At 31.9% G+C, this 20,771-nt stretch overlaps 1 protein-coding gene across 1 annotated transcript; it reads right to left on the bottom strand.

Annotated features, from left to right (window-relative positions):
• Positions 1-147: 147 nt before the first annotated feature.
• LOC108569628 (UNC93-like protein) lies at positions 148-20,213 on the bottom strand. The gene is made up of 6 exons (XM_017931252.1): positions 19,921-20,213; positions 3,464-3,786; positions 2,035-3,222; positions 1,849-1,978; positions 1,655-1,792; positions 148-1,595 (listed from the first exon to the last, which is right to left on the bottom strand). The coding sequence occupies exons 2-6, from the start codon at positions 3,683-3,685 to the stop codon at positions 1,369-1,371; spliced, it is 1,905 nt and encodes a 634-aa protein (XP_017786741.1). The 5' UTR covers positions 3,686-3,786; positions 19,921-20,213; the 3' UTR covers positions 148-1,368.
• Positions 20,214-20,771: the final 558 nt, after the last annotated feature.

The raw sequence follows: 20,771 nt of genomic DNA, 5'->3' as shown, positions 1-20,771 counted from the left end.
CATATTCCAAAACAATACCAAACTACATTGCGAACTGAAACATCGATTAAAAACGTATGTTTCCTTTTTGTGTTGTTGTAATAGCTTCAGCATTTCTTTAATTACTCATTAAAACATACTCTGTAACTCTTCATTTTCATAAAATTTTATTTACAAAATCACAGTCTAGCTAATAGTTGTTTGTTTTCTTTTTCTCTCATATTTTCTTGTATATATATTATAATAATAATAATGTATGTTCTCTGAGTTGCGCTTTTTATACCATAATACTTATTTACATATACACAATTGACAAAGATAACGAAGGAATGTCCTCTCTCATTTAATTTAAAGTTGATGAAGCAGATTAATGTCGTTTCTTTGTAGAAAACCGTTTGATTCGTATATCATAAAATTGCCGGGGCGTTATAGAAACACCAGCGTTTTGAAACGACATTAAAGATCAGAGCAACTGTTTTTTTTTATGTACAGGTATCAACAAATATATGCTTTTTGTTTTCTTTGGCACGCAGATTATTCTCTCGTGAGTACTTATTACCTTCTAAACATTTAAAAGTTCACCAATTGATCAAAACAATATATAACGAAAATAAAAGGTCGATTATTAAACATTTACGATTGCTTTCTTTCGTCATCAACTTGCATCTCTTCACCAATCCATAAGGCAATATGTGGTCTACAGACTACATCTCTTCTTTTTTCTTTTTCATATAAAATCACAACATTTTTTTTTTTATTATTCAGCAATGGTCTCTTATATTGTACTGAATGACGGGAGGTTCAACGAAAATGAGCAGTTATATCTTTTTTTTGCCTAATTATAATCATCGAGAGATGCAAGCGTTCCACGAAATATTATAAAAGAAAAGTTGCTTAACTTCTAACTAATAATAATTCAACAATCAACTAGTTATTTGCTCTTTGGTTTTAGAAAAAAAATTGAGCATCTTCAATAGACAATTATTGCGACTAACCAATATCATGATGAGTGTTAAAAATGTATTTCGTATCACGAAATCGTTCGGTTTTTGAGCGAAATTGCTGCCGGTTCCATCGTCGCAACAGGAGGTGAATGCACGAGACTGCGATGAAACTCGCCTATCCAAATAGTTACATACAATAATTGCATATTACATAATGTAGATAACGTTGATATGTTTTACTTGCAAAAACTTCGGCGTTTCAAATTTGTTCTTTGAATAGAAATAGGTGGGCGTTAAATATTTCGTTTTGTTGTCTGTAGTCAGTTAATATTTTTTTTTTCGTTTTCCGCAAACGGAAGATGTAATATGCAATTCCAATTTAGTTGGGCAGTTTTCTTTTCCACGGAAGATGAAGAAGGGCGTATCACCAAACTCTGAGGGCCGGTCATAAACGGCTGACGTTCTTCACGCGTCGCATATTCTCCAGACGCATTTCCAGCCAGGCGAACGGTACGACGGCCACCAGCATCGCGCTTCCGAGGAAGTACAGCTTCAACCAATTGCAGATCAATCCGTGACTGCCGAAGGCTATACCGAGACCGAGGAATCTGAAGAAGAAACTGTTGGCGAAGGCGGGCTCCCAGTTATCGGGAAACAGACCAGTCAGCAGAGCTGCAAATAGTAAAAAATAATTTCAGATTTTAGTGATAAGATGCAATTAAAACGCTAACTGAAGTTCATCATCTCCCAAACGGCGTTGCAGACGCCCCAGGCAGCGGAAATGACGTAGAACAAGGCGGGATCGTCGCCGATTGGTTTCCATAGCATTTGCACCATCATCAGGCAAGCGTGAAAAGTAAATCCGACGGCTGAAAAATTGAGTATTACTTTTAGTCAAGTCTTTAGGAATTGCGTTTCTTCGTACCTATAACATAATATCGGCGGATGCTTCTGAGGAGCATACTCAGCGTGCACGCGGCTATGGATTGAAGCAGTCCCATGCACAGGAAAACCAGGTTCAGTCGATGAATTCCCAATGTGCACACCACGTATGACTAAGAAACAAATATTATAGTGTAATAGGTAATAGCGTATATAAATGGTTAAGTACCTTGCTGAAATCGGCGTACATGAAAGCTTGTTCCAGTCCTATGAAGAAGGCCAGAGGCGCGGCCATCTGCAGTCTTGAATCCTTGAAGGATTCTTTGACTCCACGGAAGGCTGCAAACCCGGGACTCCTCTCTAGAGGGTCCTGATACACGTACAACTTAATCTTATCCACAAAGAACACGACGATGACTATGGACACCAGGCAGATGCCCACGTAGAGACCAACCAAGGCGACGGTGGTGACTTCGGGCAGTACTTTAAACTCTCCGCGTAGCTGATAACTAGACGGACAAGCCTGCGCTCCGCACAGCCGATCCCCCATCTCATCCACGTCGAAGATGTCATCCAGGAAAGAGTTGTACTCGTAGAAGTTCATGGAGGTGGTATTCGCATCGCAAGTGGACTGGTCCGAACAATCGGTGCTGTTAGACGTCGTATTAGTCGCTATTTGCAGCTGCATGGTTTGCGTATTCAAATTGATGGTGATTGTGATGAGGGCGGCGGTAAGGATTGAACCGAATATCAATCCGAAATCGTGAGCGGCCTGAAAACCGCGCGCCACTCTTCTAATGATGCACGTCCTCCGTATGATCTTCGTCTCCTCGTCTTCCTCCCCGTACATGTAGTTCAACTTGGTTGAGATTGTCATTAGAAAGCTGACCCTGGCGACGGACAGAGGACCCAGGCAGAGGCCGTACAACAGGTAGACGGGAATGATGATGTAGGGGAGAGGATGGAAGTGCGCTGCGTGGAATAGGCTCAACATCGAATAAGCCACCACGAAGATGACGTTCGTGGTCCATTTTTGGATGAGCGATGGGGCTAAGATGCTGGAGACAGCAGCTGCGACGTGCATGATGGTCAGCAGAATAGAACCCAGGTTGATGGTTACCGGTATGGCCGAGTTCGGAATCGGCTGCGTCCATACCGAAACGCTACCCTGGAGCGCGAGGAAAGGCAGGAAGGTCGCCGTGATCAGTACGTGGCTCACGCAGATCAAGATCACGTTGCGGATGAGCACTTTGCGACTGTAGACAGGACCCAGACGGCTGTTGGTGTTCCTCACCACGCCGATCAATCTCCTCACGCTGTTCGCCCCAATCGAACTGTTCATGGAATCTCTTCGTCTTATGGTGTGCGTTAAATTACGCGTTGATCTATTGCAGATTGGCGAATATGTTGCCATTTGCTGTAACAACAGAATCACAACAAATAAATATGGTGCATTAACAAAGTTGATTGCCAAAATCCGTTAAAATAGACCCGATTTTGATACAATCATACTATCATGAAGCTAAGTATTAATATGACGGCTTAGTTGGTAGCCAAATAGTACTGATTAGATTATAAATTAAGTTTCGAATTCCAGATTGTTTGAAGAGAATGTAAAATTTCATGAATAAATCTAAATCAAAGAAATCAATCAAAACCTCAAGCATAAAGTCGTCATAGATAATCTTCGAGGTCCTCTCTTTGTATTTCGCTTTGCAGTGGGTGCTGTGCCTGTGCAGGATTTTATTCCTCTCGTCCTGCGTGAGAGTGCTGTGCTGATGCGGATTGCTCACGGCCGGCCCAATCTTAACGTGATCTATAGCCGCCTCCGCCTTTCCCAGCTCGTGTAAATTAGGCAGACTGCCCATCTTCGATAACATCTAATTGTTTCTTTTGTCTGTTTGCTGCTTTCTTTCTTTCTAAATATCACATCATCGCAGAGGATCTGCCTGAAATCTCCCCGAACCGATCAACTGCGCATCTGGAACAAACAGAAGGAAGCAATATTAATATAACATCAGTTGAACGGGCGATGAAAGAAAGTATTATCGTTTGATAAATTTACGTCATCCATTTCCTCCCTACAAAAGACGAGCAATATTATGCAATAACGGTATGATTGATGGCGAGATTATCAATGCAAGCGCTCGACGGATCATTTACTCCATCACAAAGATTATTTACAAACTATCAATGTACAATCCGGTCCATTCAATCCGACCGTTGACATTGACTTTCGTTAACTCAATTTCGTGGTCGCCACGAGTAAATAATTAATTAAACAGGGAATTCGAGAAAATGCAAATCGATTCGCTGTAAACAACTTTTACTCGCCCGTCGGTTTGTTTACACCTGATCACCACTGGTAACGTGCGACAATTGAACGACTGGCATTGAACCATTTTTTTTTCCGGAAGCGGTTCGCGCTTCAAGAAACAATTACCAGCGTTGTTTTGTTTTGTTTCTTTCGCTCCGTCGAACACTGCAGATTTAAATTGGAGGTGTCCGTCCGGCTTAATAACTACTAGATGGAAATAATAATAATATCAGGAGCGTGGAGGAATTTCGGTCGTCTGTGCGCGTGGAAAGATATTTGGCAATGAAATGTTGTCGGACTTCAATTCATTTCCTCTGCATAATGTATCGAGTCTCGCGAGTATAGGACCATAGGTTTTTCTTCTTGCGTATCCTTAAAAGCTTTTAGAGTCCATTTGAACGCGTTGAATTATTGATATTTATTACGCAGCGCGAGAAACGACCCACGCTATATTTGATTACATTTAAATACAGGGAAACTTGCGCAACACTCTTAGATTCCATATAATTCATCCACAAATACGGTAACCTCCATTTAATTATCTTCTTATGAATAAGAGAATAACTTCAGCAATTTCCATATGTTTTCTCACATGTGTCTAGCTTGGAGGCCGATCACACCTTCGGGCATTCAATCAATATTCACTTACTTAGTATATAGATATTATAGGTGATATAATATCAATGCCATCTTTTGGTTTCATCTTAGAGAAAATCACTGCTTTTTAGAGGGTCAATTTTTTATTTTTTCAAATTTTACAGCCAAAGTAAACTACAGCAGATTTCATAAGCATCTTTTGGATCGATTCTATCTATGGTTTCCTAGAAAATGAATAAAATGTGAAACACTTTCTTCATTTTTTACAGCAATGTTTAATTGCTCGTTACATTTCCCAAATATCCAACTTTTAAATCAATTCTATCGATTTCAGTTTCTAATAAAATCACAAAAATGTTGATTAAGTCTGCACGTGAATACTAGATCCGCATTTCGCAGTCCTCGTGTCGCATAGCTGATCAGGAGTTGCCTGGAAGTTCGTCCCATTCGTCCCCCTTACGCAACGAAAGTTGCACGCGTTCGGAATACGATAGGAAATAAAATCGATTTCAATAATAATTACAAGAAAAATCACCACGTTTAGGTTGTATAATTAAATCGCCGACTAAGTGTGCGACCTTGCAGAAGCAGTCACATCGGGCGTGTCTCCCAACAACAATTACAGTCTGTTAATTGTTTAATGAATGACGAACCTCCGCTCCGGTTTATCCAATCCGGATTGCTTCTGCAATTGTTGAATCTCCCGAGCCGCCTGTTTGTTGCTTTTCGCGAGAAAGTAAACGTCGGAGATATGAAGAGAAAAAAAAAACAGAACAAAGAAAAGAAGGAAAAGGAAGTGGTTTTGTTGAGGCTTTGGAAGGAATTAGAGCAGAGCTACCTTGGACTGCCCGGAGATTTACAATAGGAGTACGCCGGAGAGTTCAAGAAAAAAAATAAAATACAAAGAGGAAACGGATAAAAGTAAGAGACAAACGGATCTCGCGGGAAGGTTAATTCCGGATCGAGGTGTCCACCCACCTCACCTTACATGCCAACAATATTAACGACACCTTTAACCTCAATACGTGTACTTTCGATCGGCCCGAAAACTGATCGAAAAACGTTCTCCATTTTGATCCAGTTCGCTTCGAGCCGAAACGCTTTTCGCTTTGACAAAAGCAAATAAGAGAACAAGAAAAAGGAAACCGCACAATGTTTAACCCTGAAATTTGGTACAAGGACAAAGACCGCTGTCCTTGACATAGGTTGTAAAGACTTTTATATATATATATATATTTATCGAAGACAGGTAACAGGTAAAAGGTCTAGAATTCAAACAGGCTTAAAATATAAAACACTTTTAACACCAAAATCCTTTATAATATTCAATCTAACGACTTAATTTACTTTCAATAACAACTCCTCATAAACTAATAATTTATCTATATAAATATTATACCTTACAAACAAATATTACTTCGAAATTTATACAAATGAAAAACAATAATCTAATTTCACTTTTTTTCACTTCATTAATCATATTACCACCAAAAGTCTACTGACCAAAGTATTTCTACCAGGAATGTTTTTTCTTTTATTATCAATTTGTGCGTTTTTTTTCAATTTTATTTAGTTCTTCAATTAGCCCGAACTCAAATAGTCCGGAATATTTGAGGAGTACTATTCGTCATAATTCTTTATAGCATCTTACTCAATAAGATGACCAATAAAACAACAACTTTTGGGCAATATTCGACTTTATTCATGAACATGACCAAAGCTTCTCTAACATTTCGATACCTTTCTTGTAGAACGATTTATCTTTGGGCTCAAAATACGGCTTTCATCCTTTGCTGTCTACTCAGCTAACGACCGATTTGATTGTTGAGTGTAGTGGTGGATCCAGGTTCCATCCATTGTTAGATACCGCATGAAAAAATCCTTTTTATTTTGCTTGAACAGCTCCAAAAAAGCGCTTGGAATCATCAACTCGTTGTTTTTGGACCACTTTAAGCTTGAGCGAGGTACCCATTTCGAATAAAGCTTTCTCATGATCAAATGTTCATGTAAAATGATATCTTCATAGTGTCAACTATCTCACGCAACATCAATTTACGATCGGCCAAAATCATTTTGTGGACTTTTTTTTATGTTTTCTGCAACAATTACCGAATTTGCGTGTCTGTACGACTTCGTCAGCAAACCACTTGTCTACCATTTGTCTCGACGCAGAACTGTTTTTTTTCACATCAAAAAGTAATGTTTTATCAACACATAAAATTCAGATTTTTCCATTGTTTTGAAAATTCCAAAAGTAGCGTCACTAAAATCGCTGTAACTTGTGAACTAAACGTCAGATTACCATGAAATTTTGATAGGCGTCGTCTGAAGGTTGGTACTTCTTAAAAATCCAAAAATCTTTCTTTCAATAGAGGAGGCACCATGTATTTGTCATCCTACGAACTTATTGAGTGAGGTTGTTATACATAAAAAAAAAAGCTCTATTTCTCTTTAAAAGAACAGAACAAGTTGTTGTGTCCAACCATTATTATTATAATTGTTATTATTAATCTAGTGTATTAACAAACTAGAGACATCTACGGCGTCTCTTAGTCGCATTATTATATAAACATATACATCAGTTTAATATAAACAAAGGGGAATAAGATAAATACTGATAGCCTTTTGGTCCTAAATGTGCCAATAACTATTAATTAATAATAAGATAAAGAAATTTGTATTGAAAATGTAGATTTTCAATCATTCATTTTGTAATATTTATCGTTAAAATACTTTCGTTTCTTAGAAATATAGTTACATATTTCTTCGCCTTCGAATAGTAACTTACTTATTTATTATTAGTATATCACGACTTTCAATTATAAATCAACATGGCTATCAATAATTCCATTCGTATAAATTATAATTAAATGATACTAATCTCCTGATATAAAATTGCATATTTAAATTGTACGAAATAATAACTTAATGAAAAAAATTTCACAGTTTTAAATGATGTTAAATGCATGGAATAATAAGAATTAATCTATGTCTGTTGTAAAAAATTAATAATTTCTTTTTTTTACTTTTAATAATCGGGTCATTTTGACCCATAGATGGTACTTGTGAGGTAAGACGTAGCCATTTATTGCGCGTTCGAAGGAGAAGCAGAAATTCCATCTTTTTTTGTGTGATTTATTGAAGAAGTTACATAGTTATAATCATAAAAAAATAAGTTTTTTCCGACCTTTTTTTACAATTTTAACGGAGATTCAAGCAGAGAATAATCTATTGATAAAGTACATATATTTACAACAATAATTAGTTCATGTTTTATTAATACAATAACATTTTTAGTATCAGTGCTTCCATAAACCTAAATATGGTCCTCGAAATGACCAAATTTAACGACTTTTGACGATAATAAAAAATGAAAAATATAAGGGAAGTTACGACTAATAATACATTTATCTATTTACAGGTATTGTTTTCAATTATCTTCACAAGGAAACCGAATCTATCTTACAATTAATTTGTTTAACGCAGTAATTTTCATAGCACCATTGTTTGAGTATTCAATAAGTAAATAATCTTTTTTTGCGGCGTTTGAAATGTACATATATTTTATAATTTGACCTTCTCTCTTTTCTCAATAACAACGTAATTAGTAGCAGCGATTCATTGATTAGTTATTTCATAATTAATTAATATGATGATTAATATGTTTTTTTTATTTATATTCAATTGTTAACTCACAGCTGTTTATTAATTAACAAAGCAAACAACATTCGAATTGAAAATTAGTGAAAACAAACAATAATTACTAGTAACCACAGACAAAATTAGTATTTAATGAAGTTAAACTAATACTTAAATAAATATATCTGTATTTTTTTTTCAATTTTTATATTTAATGAAAAGAAGTAAATCATTATTTCTTTTTTAATACAGTCATACCTCGATTGACGAATTGAATGCGTTCCACGAAATTACTTTGTTACTTCTTAGAGAACATGCATTTTTCTTTTCAAATATTAAATTTTTAATAAATAAACTGTCAACTTACGTTCAATTTAACACTAAACAAATTAAACGTTTGCACAGTTATTTAATCGCATTTTATTAATATTTCGTTGTTGACACACTGTTGATTGGTCACGAGTTAAGTCGTGTTTGCCATTTTTTTGCAAATTCAAAGAATATTCAGAGAGAGGAAATGACTTTTTCCACGTGATAAGAACAATGGGTCTTCTTATCACATGGAAAGATAAAAGGTTAGTGCGTATTATACAGGGTGTAGCAGAAATAAAGAAAAGGTATAATAATGTTTCCAAATATGTATTGACCATTTCGATGATATAATTTTATAAAACTTACAAAGAAAAAGAACTTTTTTTTATATCTACATTTGGGAAATAAAAAGTTTTTGGTGATACATCGTACCATTTTATTTCTGCCTCATCCTATTCATGATTCCTCTATGAATTCAACTGGAAACAAGAACAAAAAAACGAAACCTTTCATATTCAATTTCGAAATAATATCCGGTGATATTGCATAGTTTCTGAGAAAAAATAACATTTTTCAACGGGAACTACGTTGATTTCATTTTCTTTATCTTCGCTTCAAAAGAATGTTTTCAACAACGTCTACTGAAAAACTATCTTTTGTATTCAAGACATTTTTAACATCGTCTTCATCGACAGTTTCAAACTCTATTTTATTCTTCTGATACAAATTTTGCCATATTTTGAGCCGTCTCCTTTCAATCAATTTGACATATTCATAAGAACTATCAATGTTATCAATTGTTTGAAATTTCGGACTTTGTTATATCGGAGCTTCGCTATCAGAGGTAACATTAATCAAACGATACGTTTTCAAAGTAATGTTCATCGGTTGTTAACGTTTTTTCGGCAGGAACTTTTAATTTCATCTAAATTTTCTTTACCTTCGTTGCAAAATAAAGTTTCATCGGCAGTTTTAAAATCTACTTTATTCCTCTGGTACAAATTTTACCACCTTTTGAGACATATCCTTTCAATCAATTTGACATATTCACAAGAACTATCAATGTTTTCACTTGCTTCAAATCGAAGTTTCGTTATCAAAGGCAACATTAATAAAATCATATGTTTTCAAAGTTATTACTCAACTTTTTAAATCTTCGATTGTTAACATTGTTTCGGCAAGAACTTCATCAATTTCATCTCAATTTTCTTTATCTTCGCTGCAAAATAAAGTTTTCTAAATCGTCCAGTCAAAAACCATCATCTTCTGCATTCCAATAATATTAGATAGTTTCTGCGTAAAATTGCCGGTGTCTTAATAACAATTATATTCTGCATTCAATTCATTTCTAATATCATCTTTATCGACATTTACAAAATCTACTTTATTCTTTTAGTAGAACTTTTATCGCATTTTGAGTCATCTCCTTTCAATAAATTTGACTTATTAACAAGAACTATCAATGTTATCATTTGCTTGAAATTACGTACTACGTTATATTTAAACTTCATTATCAGAGGTAACATTAATCAAATTATAAGTTTTCAAAGTTATTTTCGATAGTTAACATTTTTTCATCAAGAATTTTATTAATTTCATCTAAATTTTCTTAATCTTTGCTGCAAAACAAAGTTTTCTAAATCGTCCAGTGAAAAACCATCATCTTCTGCATTCAAATAATATTAGATAGTTTCTGCGTAAAATCGCCGGTGTTAACCTTTTTTCATCAGGAACTTCATTAATTTCATCTTAATCTTCGCTGCAAAAGTTTTCTAAGTCGTCTTAATAACAATCATCTTCTGCATTCAATACATTTCTAATATCATCTTCATCGACATTTTCAAAATCTATTTTATTCTTCTGGTACAAATTTTACCACATTTTGAGTCATCTCTTTTCAATCAATTTGGCATATCCACATTCTTTAAATTGATTGAAACAGCTAATTTCATTATCAGAAGTAACATTAATCAAATCACACTTTTTCAAAGTTACTTAAGCACGTTTTTAAATTTTAGGTTGTTAACATTTTTTCAACAAGATGTTCATTAATTTCATCATAATTTTCTTAATCTTCGTTGCAAAAAAAAGTTTTCTAAAACGTCCATAGAAAATCTGCATTCAATACATTTCTAACATGATCTTCATCGTCATTTTCAAAATCTACTGGTACATTTTGCCATATTTTAAGGCATCCCTTTCAATCAATTTTAATATTAACAAGAACTATCAAAGCTTTCAATTGATTGAATTTGCGCAACAACATCAAAAAAATGATGCGTCGAGCTTTCAGTCATATAAATATTTGATTTTATAATTGCAATCAATAAAAGTGGTTTCGCCGTTGTTGACCTTTTATTTTGAATTTTTTTCTTTCATTATTATATCTTCAGCGTAACATTCAGCAAACGTCTGTCTGCACCGGTTCTGGTAGTATATATATATATTTTTTTTTTGTAAATATTTTCGGTTCTCTGTTTATATTGAATTTATTTTATCGTCGAGTTTTCTTTTCGTGAACATCTTACGGTTTTTCTTTTCTCCTTTCTTTTGAGCACACAGAGAAAATGAGGAGCGGTTATCGATTCCTTTTCCGTCGCTCGACTACTTTCCATGTTTGATTGCAACTGGGGCGCGCGCTGAATCCAGGATTGATGATTTTCCTCTTGTATTTCTGAACGCACGTGAGTGAGCGTCTACGAACAGGTTGTCGGGTTGTTCCTAATCTCTTAAGGGATTACATTCGATTTATCTTTGTATATCGAACTAATAAAAGATACTCAATGTTTGCCAATCGAAGATAAATGTTAAGTTACAAATTTGAATTTGTTGGGTGAGCGAACAAAATAAACATAATATCAATTTGCGCGAATAACAAATAATTATATTCATTAAATAATTAAAAGCGAAGTTTCGCTTGACGAAGTAATTTACGACTGTAAATTAATTGGGAATATTGATTTTTCATCAACTCTTTCAATAGTCTATTAATTATTTTCAATGAGAAATAATTGAGCGAAGAACTGTTAATAATTAATTAAAAAGTACAACCACGCACAGTGCGGCTTCAATCAGTCCGGTTTTCAAATGTCTGAACAAACAACACTTTTTTTAATACATAAGTTTTTGTTGTTTTTTTTTTCCTTCATACAATCTAGTCTCTTTTTGCTCGATTCATTTCTATTTTACCTAGTTTCTCGTTTAGTCCGGTTTCAAACAGTTGACAAAACCCGTACTATTAGAGGTGTTTTCAAATTCTGAAGTAAATGTTGAATGAATTGTACTATAATTGGTAAATTAAAACATTCATCAATAATGTTGATTATTTTAATTGCACAAAGATTTGTTTTCATGTTAAGTGCAAAGATGTTAAGATCATTGCGTGTATTGATCAAAGTAGGCCTTTAGAACCCCACAAAATAAAATCCAAACTGGATCATCGTGACCTTTGGGCTGAAACTCGGGGATTTCCCCTTTAGGAAAACGCGTACGTGAAACGACAAGAGCAAACATAAACTGCAGAAGTAATTTAAGACAGTAATTTTATCGCCGTCGAAAAGAACGATGTAAAATTACACCGAAGAAATATACATATGTATGCGGTTTGCCTCCGGTTCGATTCTTGGTAGTGGTAGCAAATTCCAGAAGATTCGGAAATCCCTACCAATCTTATTTCACTTCTTTATTTATTTTGTTTAATATAATCATTTTTTACTTTTCTTTTTCTTTAGATTAATTATATAAAAACCGCACTCTGTAACGACGCATTCTCGAAACAAAACCTGAGTTTAGAAAAATTTCCTCTCCAATTGAATTAATCACATGTTGTTTTTTTTGCATCACTTCGCATTGGCTTCGATCTAAAGAATCTACTACGAAAATACTTAACATATTTTGTTGAAACAAAAAAGAAACAAATCAATTTACTAAAAAACCGATCAATAAATAAACGTATTTTTGTTCCATTTATTTTAATTTTTGTTTTTGTATACATTTTTGGTAAGCATAGAAGCAGGAAACGAACTGCGAAGGTTGAATTCATATTTATTTATTAATTTATTTGTTGTTATTGTTAACGCAATTCTAATCGTATTACCATACTTCTTACTTTCCTTCTGCTTGTGAAATGCAGAAGGCACTAATTCTTGTATTTACATACAATATGTTGAATCGCGGGCAAAACCGTAACACGAAGACTCTGAATTATTTTTTTGACCGTGAAGAGGTTGCAAAAAAAAAAACAACTTTAATGAGGTTATTTGATCGGTATTTAAACCGTGGTAGAATTTATTATTAAATTTTTGATATCATCATTAAATATTTGTTTGTTTTGTTTTAAACGTATTGTTAATTCTTTAATGAGCGGGTATTTTCGCATTCTCGGTTTCGTAGGTCAATCACATGTTTCCAAAGTCTCTCGGCTATTTCTCTCTTTCACTTTGCTCATAAGATTATCAATGTCAGTGACAATGATGATTCACGGTGGGAAGTACACAGAACAACAATCTATAATATGTGCAAATTGTTATATAGTTAATATATGAAGAAATATTTCATTGTTGAAATATTTGTGCAAATATTTTAAAGTCATGTTAAAAATTCTATAATTACAAAGTATAATTAACAAATTGATTAAATAATTAATATATAAGTGAAACAAATACTTTAGAGCTGAGGTTCTTAACCTGTGGGTAATGTGAAATGACAGCTGTCACATTGCACCAAACCGTCATTTTTTTATTATATACAATTTGGTCGCAGTACTATTATATTTAAAGTCGCATAGCAACAAGAAATGCTGCTTTAGACTGTTTCAATTCAGTTTAATAATTAATGAATCATTTGTGAAAATATTTAAGTTAAAGTTAAAAGTGTATCTACTATTGGAATTAAACTATGAGAATTAATAGATATTTGATAATAGAGTGATACATTACTATAATTAAAAAATTAACTTAATAGTTCATCTTTAAACGAAACGGTTTAGATCAGCGGTTCTCAAACTGTGAGACGAACTGACAGCTCTCACTCTGCGTCAAAAAACAATTATGTTGTAAACAATTAGGTCGCAGTACAATTACAAACAAATATGTTGGATCGCGCTTGCAAAAATGTTGAGAAACGCTGCTCTAGATTGTTTCAATTTAGTTTAATACAAATTTCTTTGTGATCTTCTATGAATCATCATACAGGTTAAGTTAAAATGTAACTACTTTGTACATGAAATAATTTATTACGATTAAACTATGAGCATTCATTGGTAGTAGATAAAATTGTTATAAATTACTATAATTAACAAATTGATTTAATAGTTCATCTTTAAACTAATCGTTTTAGATTAGCGGTTCTCAAACTATAAGACGAAATGACAGCTGTCACTCTGAAAAAAATATGTTATAAAGAATTAGGTAGCAATACAATTACAAAAATGTTGAGAAACACTGCTTTAACCTGTTTCAATTTAGTTTAATACACATTTTTTTGTGAACTTTTATGAATGATACAGGTTAAGTTCAAAATGTAACTACTTTCTACATGAAATAACTTATAATGATTAAACTATGAACATTCATTGGTAGTAGAAAATTTTATTATAAATTACTATAATTAACAAATTAATTTAATAGTTCATCTTTAAACGAATCGTTTTAGATTAGCGGTTCTCAAATTAAGAGACAAAATGACAGCTGTCACCCTGCGTCAAAAAATTATGTTGTAAACAATTAGGTCGCAGTACAATTACAAACAAATATGTTGGATCGCGCTTGCAAAAATGTTGTGAAACACTGCTCTAGATTGTTTCAATTTAGTTTAATACAAATTTCTTTGTGATCTTCTATGAATCATCATACAGGTTAAGTTAAAATGTAACTACTTTGTACATGAAATAATTTATTACGATTAAACTATGAACATTCATTGGTAGTAGAAAATTTTATTATAAATTACTATAATTAACAAATTAATTTAATAGTTCATCTTTAAACGAATCGTTTTAGATTAGCGGTTCTCAAATTAAGAGACAAAATGACAGCTGTCACCCTGCGTCAAAAAATTATGTTGTAAACAATTAGGTCGCAGTACAATTAGAAACAAATATGTTGGATCGTGCTTGCAATAATGTTGGGAAACGATGCTTTAAACTGTTTCAATTTAGTTTAATACAAATTTATTTGTGATCTTCTATGAATCATACAGGTTAAGTTAAAAATGTAACTAATTTCTATATGAAATAACTTATTATGAATAAACCATGAACATTCATTACTAGTAGATAAAGTTGTTATAAATTACTATAATTAACAAATTAATTTAACAGTTCATCTTTAAACGAATCGTTTTAGATCAGCAGTTCTCAAACTATAAGACGAAATGACAGCAGTCATACTGAAAAAAATATGTTATAAAGAATTAGGTAGCAATACAATTAGAAAAATGTAGAGAAACACTGCTTTAACCTGTTTCAATTTAGTTTAATACAAATTTCTTTGTGATCTTCTATGAATCATACAGGTTAAGTTAAAATGTAACTAGTTTGTACATGAAATAATTTATTATGATTAAACTATGAGCATTCATTAGTAGTAGATAAAATTGTTATAAATTACTATAATTAACAAATTAATTTAATAGTTCATCTTTAAACGGAACGTTTTAGATTTGCGGTTCTCAAACTGTGAGACGAAATGACAGCTGTCACTCTGCGTCAAAAAACAATTATGTTATAAACAATTAGGTCGCAATACAATTACAAATAAATATGTTGAATCGCGCTTGCAATAATGTTGAGAAACGCTGCTTTCGACTGTTTCAATTTAGTTTAATACAAATTTCTTTGTGAACTTCTATGAATCATACAGGTTAAGTTAAAAATGTAACTACTTTTTACATGAAATAACTTATTACGATTAAACTATAAACATTCATTGGTAGTTGATAAAATTGTTATAAATTACTATAATTAATAAATTAGTAAATATAGTTCATATTTATACTAAAACAAAGCATACTTTAAATAATGAATATGCACTGGGTATTCATGAGTTTGTTTGCGCTCCTAGATTATTAAGCTTTAATTGGTGTTGGTTTTGTTCTACTTTATCTCACAATTAAATGTTCTAGAGTTATGTTTGTTTATTCATAATTAATTAGATATGAATATTTAATTAATTTGTAAATTATTAAATAAATTTCGTTCACTAATTTGTTTTAGAAATGATTTGAAATGCATTTTGATTGTCATTTTTGTGAACTTAAACAAACTCACTGTTTGAAACCGGACTAATCGAATACTTTAAATAATCCGCACAAAAAGACACTTGAATGTATGGATTCACTTTAGTCCGGTTCAATTCTCTGTGTGCGGTTTATTTTTGTAATATTACTTCGCACAGTGCGGGTTTCAAACCAAACTATTGAATGTTCGTAAGTCGAAAAGTTACTGCGTACGTTAACTTAGAGTTGTTTATTATTTTGAGTAACCATGGATACGTGCATATTCTAATGCTATTACATAAGTAAACGTGACGAATCTAGTTTTATTGCATATTTCTCCAGTCAATGAAATTGAATAACCGTATTCAATTTTATTAAAAAAGTCAACTATTTGTTGTTTGGAGTTAATCTGAATACACCAATTAAAAAGAAGACATATTTTTCACTTGACATTTCATTGGGAAAAACCTACGTATTAACTAAATTTTTACAATATACATTTATTAATACATTTTTGGAGATTATTAATGTAATAGATCTTCATTTATTTGTTCTCTTTTATAGTCTTAAGAACTACTAAAACTGTAAAAAGTTTAATAAAATTTAGATTAATGTGAAGCCATAAGAAACGAAATAAATTTAATAATAATAATATGGTTTTATTTTTTTTAAATGAATAAATTGAGTCACTTTTACTGTGCATCAACAACATTTAATTAAAAGTAATTATTTGTGTTATAAATTATTGTTTTGTAATTTATTCACGGTAAATTCCGTAATTATAACTTTCATGATTAACCACAGACATGAGCATTGCGTGTTGGAAACACATTTTACTTCATGATTTTTTTAACATTTATAGCTCCTTGGATAATACTTTTTTTTATAATTTTCTTTGATATTACATAATAAATACCAAAAACACCAACACCAATTTAGTGAATTTGTATAAAGAAATGAGTTAAATTAAATTGGAACGATATTGTTTTGGTAACACGTTTTCTCTATGTTTTGATCACATTATACCAACATTTTTTTAATTTCTAGATATTTGGTAAATCACTAGTGATTTATTACGTTTACAAATTGCATCAATATGGATGAATTTAAGAAACTTTATATTCACATAAATCATGAATTTGATTTAAGGTTGTTAGAATTTAGTGAATTTGTATATAGAAATGCGTTAAATTAAATTGGAAGGATATTGTGTTGATAACCCGTTTTCTCTATGTTTTAATCACATAGTACCAACATTTTTTTGTTTCTAGATGTTAATTTTGACAAATAAATACATTTCACGTTTCTTGTTTTTATAATTGATCAAGTGATTACAAATTACATAAATATGGATGAATTCAAGAAACTTTATAATCACAAAAATCATGAATTTGATTCAAGGTTGTTACAACTTATTGAATTTGTATAAAAAAAATGCGTTAAATTAAATTCGGAGGATATTGTGTTGGTAACATGTTTCCTCTATGTTTTAATCACATAATACCAATTTTTTGTATAGATATTCGGTAATTTTAAAAAATAAATACATTTCACGTTTCTTGTTTTTATAATTTAACAAGTGATTTATTACATTTACAAATTACATCAATATGGATGAATTCAAGAAACTTTATAATCACATAAATCATAAATTTGATTCAAGGTTGATAGAATTTAGTGAATTTGTCAAAAGAAATGCGTTGAATTAAATTCGGTGGATATCGTGCTAGTAACACGTTTTTCTCTATGTTTTAATCACATAATACCAACCTTTTTTATTCCTAGTTATTTGGTAATTTTTAAAATTAATACATTTCATGTTTCTTGTTTTTATAATTGAACAAGTGATTTATTACATTTACTAATTACATCAATATGGATGAATTCAAGAAACTTTATAATCACATAAATCATAAATTTGATTCAAGGTTGATAGAATTTAGTGAATTTGTCTAAAGAAATGCGTTGAATTAAATTGGAAGGATATTGTGTTGATAATCCATTTTCTCTATGTTTTATTCACATAGTACCAACATTTTTTTATTTCTAGATGTTTGGTAATTTTGACAAATAAATACATTTCACGTTTCTTGATTTTATAATTGCACTAGTGATTTATTACATTTACAAATTATATGAATATGGATGAATTCAAGAAACTTTATAATCACATAAATCATGAATTTGATTCGAAGTTGTTACAATTTCTTGAATTTGTATAAAAATTAATGTGTTAAATTAAATACGGAGGATATTGTGTTGGTAACATGTTTCCTCTATGTTTTAATCACATAATACCAACATATTCATATTTCTATGTATTTGGTAATTTTGAAAATTAAATTCATTTCACGTTTCTTCTTTTTATATTTGCACTAGTGATTTATTACGTTTACAAATTACATCAATATGGATGAAATAAACATTGTAATCACATAAATCATGAATTTGATTCAAGGTTGTTAAAATTTAGTGAATTTGTCTAAAGAAATGTATTAAATTAAATTGGGAGGATATCGTGTTGGTAACACATTTTCCTCTATATTTTAAACATAATACCAACATTTTTTGTATTCCTAGATATTTGGTAATTTTTTATAAATAAATACTTTTCACGTATCTTGATTTTATAATTGCACCAGTGATTTATTACATTTACTAATTACATCAATATGGATGAATTCAAGAAACTTTATAATCTCATAAATAATGAATTTGATTCAAGGTTGTTACAACTTATTGAATTTTTATAAAAAAATAAATGCGTTAAATTAAATTCGGAGGATATTGTGTTGGTTACCCGTTTTTCTCTATGTTTTAATCACATAGTACCAACATTTTATTTATTCCTAGATATTTGGTAATTTTGAAAAATAAATACATTTCACGTTTCTTGATTTTATAATTGCACTAGTGATTTATTACATTTACTAATTACATCAATATGGATAAATTCAAGAAGCATAATAATCACATAAATCATGAATTTGATTCAATGTTGTTACAATTTATTGAATTTTTATGAAAAAATGAGTTAAATTAAATTCGGAGGATATTGTGTTGGTAACATGTTTCCTCTATGTTTTAATCACATAATACCAACATATTCATATTTCTAAATATTTGGTAATTTTGAAAATTTAATTCATTTGACGTTTCTTGTATTTATATTTGTACTAGTAATTTATTACGTTTACAAATTATATCAATATAGATGAATTCAAGAAACATTATAATCACATAAATCATGAATTTCATCAGTTCGGAGCATATCGTGTTGGTAACACGTTTTCTCTATGTTTTTTTTTTATCAAATAATATCAACATTTACGTTTTTGTTTTTATAATTGTACAAGTGAATTATTACGTTTACAAATTACTTCAATATGGATGAATTCACGAAACAATTTAATCACATAAATCAGAAATTTGATGTTAATAGTTTGTTGGCATTCAGTGAATTTGTACGTGGAAATGCACAAATCGAGGTGATTAATTAGATTCGATGGTGATGAAGGGAAATCAGCTGTTGCAGAGCCCACATTGATTTTTTGTACGTCGGAGCAGACGTGCATGTTTATATGAAATTGACGTCCTCGTTTCACCCACGAGAAAACGTAATTGCGTTTTAAGAAGAGAGGAGAAAAAAAAATGTTTTACATAAAAAAAAATATAAATTATTCATCGTCAGGTATGTGCGATTAATTTCAGTTTATCTTGACAGCAAATGCAGAATTGAAAAAAGAAAACCGAATCGTAAATCGAGTTATTTGCAATTAGTTTTTACGTTCTCTCAATTATTCTAATAACGAGCGTAATAGAATAACAAAGAGCGTCTGTACAAGCTGCAAATGAAATGCCAAGATCGGTTTAAAAATCAATCAATCAATCAATTGTGGTCGATAATAATTGTAGTTTTATAACTTTAACTGGATATTGCGATATTACGCGATGACATATAAATTATGTGGAGTGTTAAATGGGAAGCAGCAGAAAATAAAAGTTGTATAAAATCGATGTTTGGGTGGTATTTACCTCGGAGCGGTTTCCATTTGTTGTCTTCTCGAAGATTTCCGTGGACTTCAGTCACATGGACCTAGGAGGAGGAGAAGAAGAAGGGATCTGGGAATTTCACCGCGTTTGTCCGTTTCTTGCACCATTTGATCTCACGCGATCTGTTTCTGCCCGAGATGGAGGCGATTATTGCGGAAGGATGTTGTTGTCATCGTCGCGTTCGAGTGGTGGCGGCGGTGGCGGTTCGCACCTAAACACATTATCCTCGCGCCCGATCGCTGGGGACGACTCGCACATTCTCATTCTCAACCCTGAAAAAAAATCCCCGCTGAAATAGTTCATGGTCAGGGGAGGCGCGCGCAGGGTTGGAAACTAGGGTTTTACACCGGCGGCGGCGGTGGTGGAGGTGGTTACGTAGTCGGAGACGGCTGCGACGCCAATCGATAGACGCTCGGGAGGCCACGCGACGCCACCCCGTGAATTTAATCGACGCAAAAATAACATACAAGACAACAGATAACATAACTAAAACAGATGAAGATCGTCTACCTGCGATCATAGAGATCTCTTATTTCCTCATCAGTCGAATCAACTTACTTAATTCTGTGCAGTACATGCAAAAGTGTAATAAACATTAAAGTTGATACTAATCAACGAAATGAGACAATTTAAGGATAAATTTCTTTAAATTTTCCATTACTTTTCCAATAGAGAAAGTATACATATCAGAATTATCATATTAACTTAACATTTGTTGTTTTATGTAAAAAAATGTAATATTACTTTACTAGATTTATATTCAGAATATTAAACTTTTTAAAAGCACTTGACTTTCTATTAGATTTTCTGCAAATTTTCTTTGGATTGTAGCT

Source organism: Nicrophorus vespilloides, unplaced genomic scaffold, assembly GCF_001412225.1.
Source record: "Nicrophorus vespilloides isolate i.1.1-1 unplaced genomic scaffold, Nicve_v1.0, whole genome shotgun sequence".
Classification (NCBI taxonomy): domain Eukaryota; kingdom Metazoa; phylum Arthropoda; class Insecta; order Coleoptera; family Silphidae; genus Nicrophorus; species Nicrophorus vespilloides.
The sequence above is the reverse complement of the archived record's forward strand: the minus strand, read 5'-3'. Positions and strand labels throughout refer to the sequence as shown.

Coding starts and splice junctions, on each gene's coding strand:
- LOC108569628 (XM_017931252.1), bottom strand. CDS start 3,685: ATGTTATCGAAGATGGGCAGTCTGCCTAATTTACACGAGCTGGGAAAG. Junction 3,223..3,463: donor ATGACGACTTTATGCTTGAG/GTTTTGATTGAT, acceptor CTGTTGTTACAG/CAAATGGCAACATATTCGCC. Junction 1,596..1,654: donor TTGGGAGATGATGAACTTCA/GTTAGCGTTTTA, acceptor TACTATTTGCAG/CTCTGCTGACTGGTCTGTTT.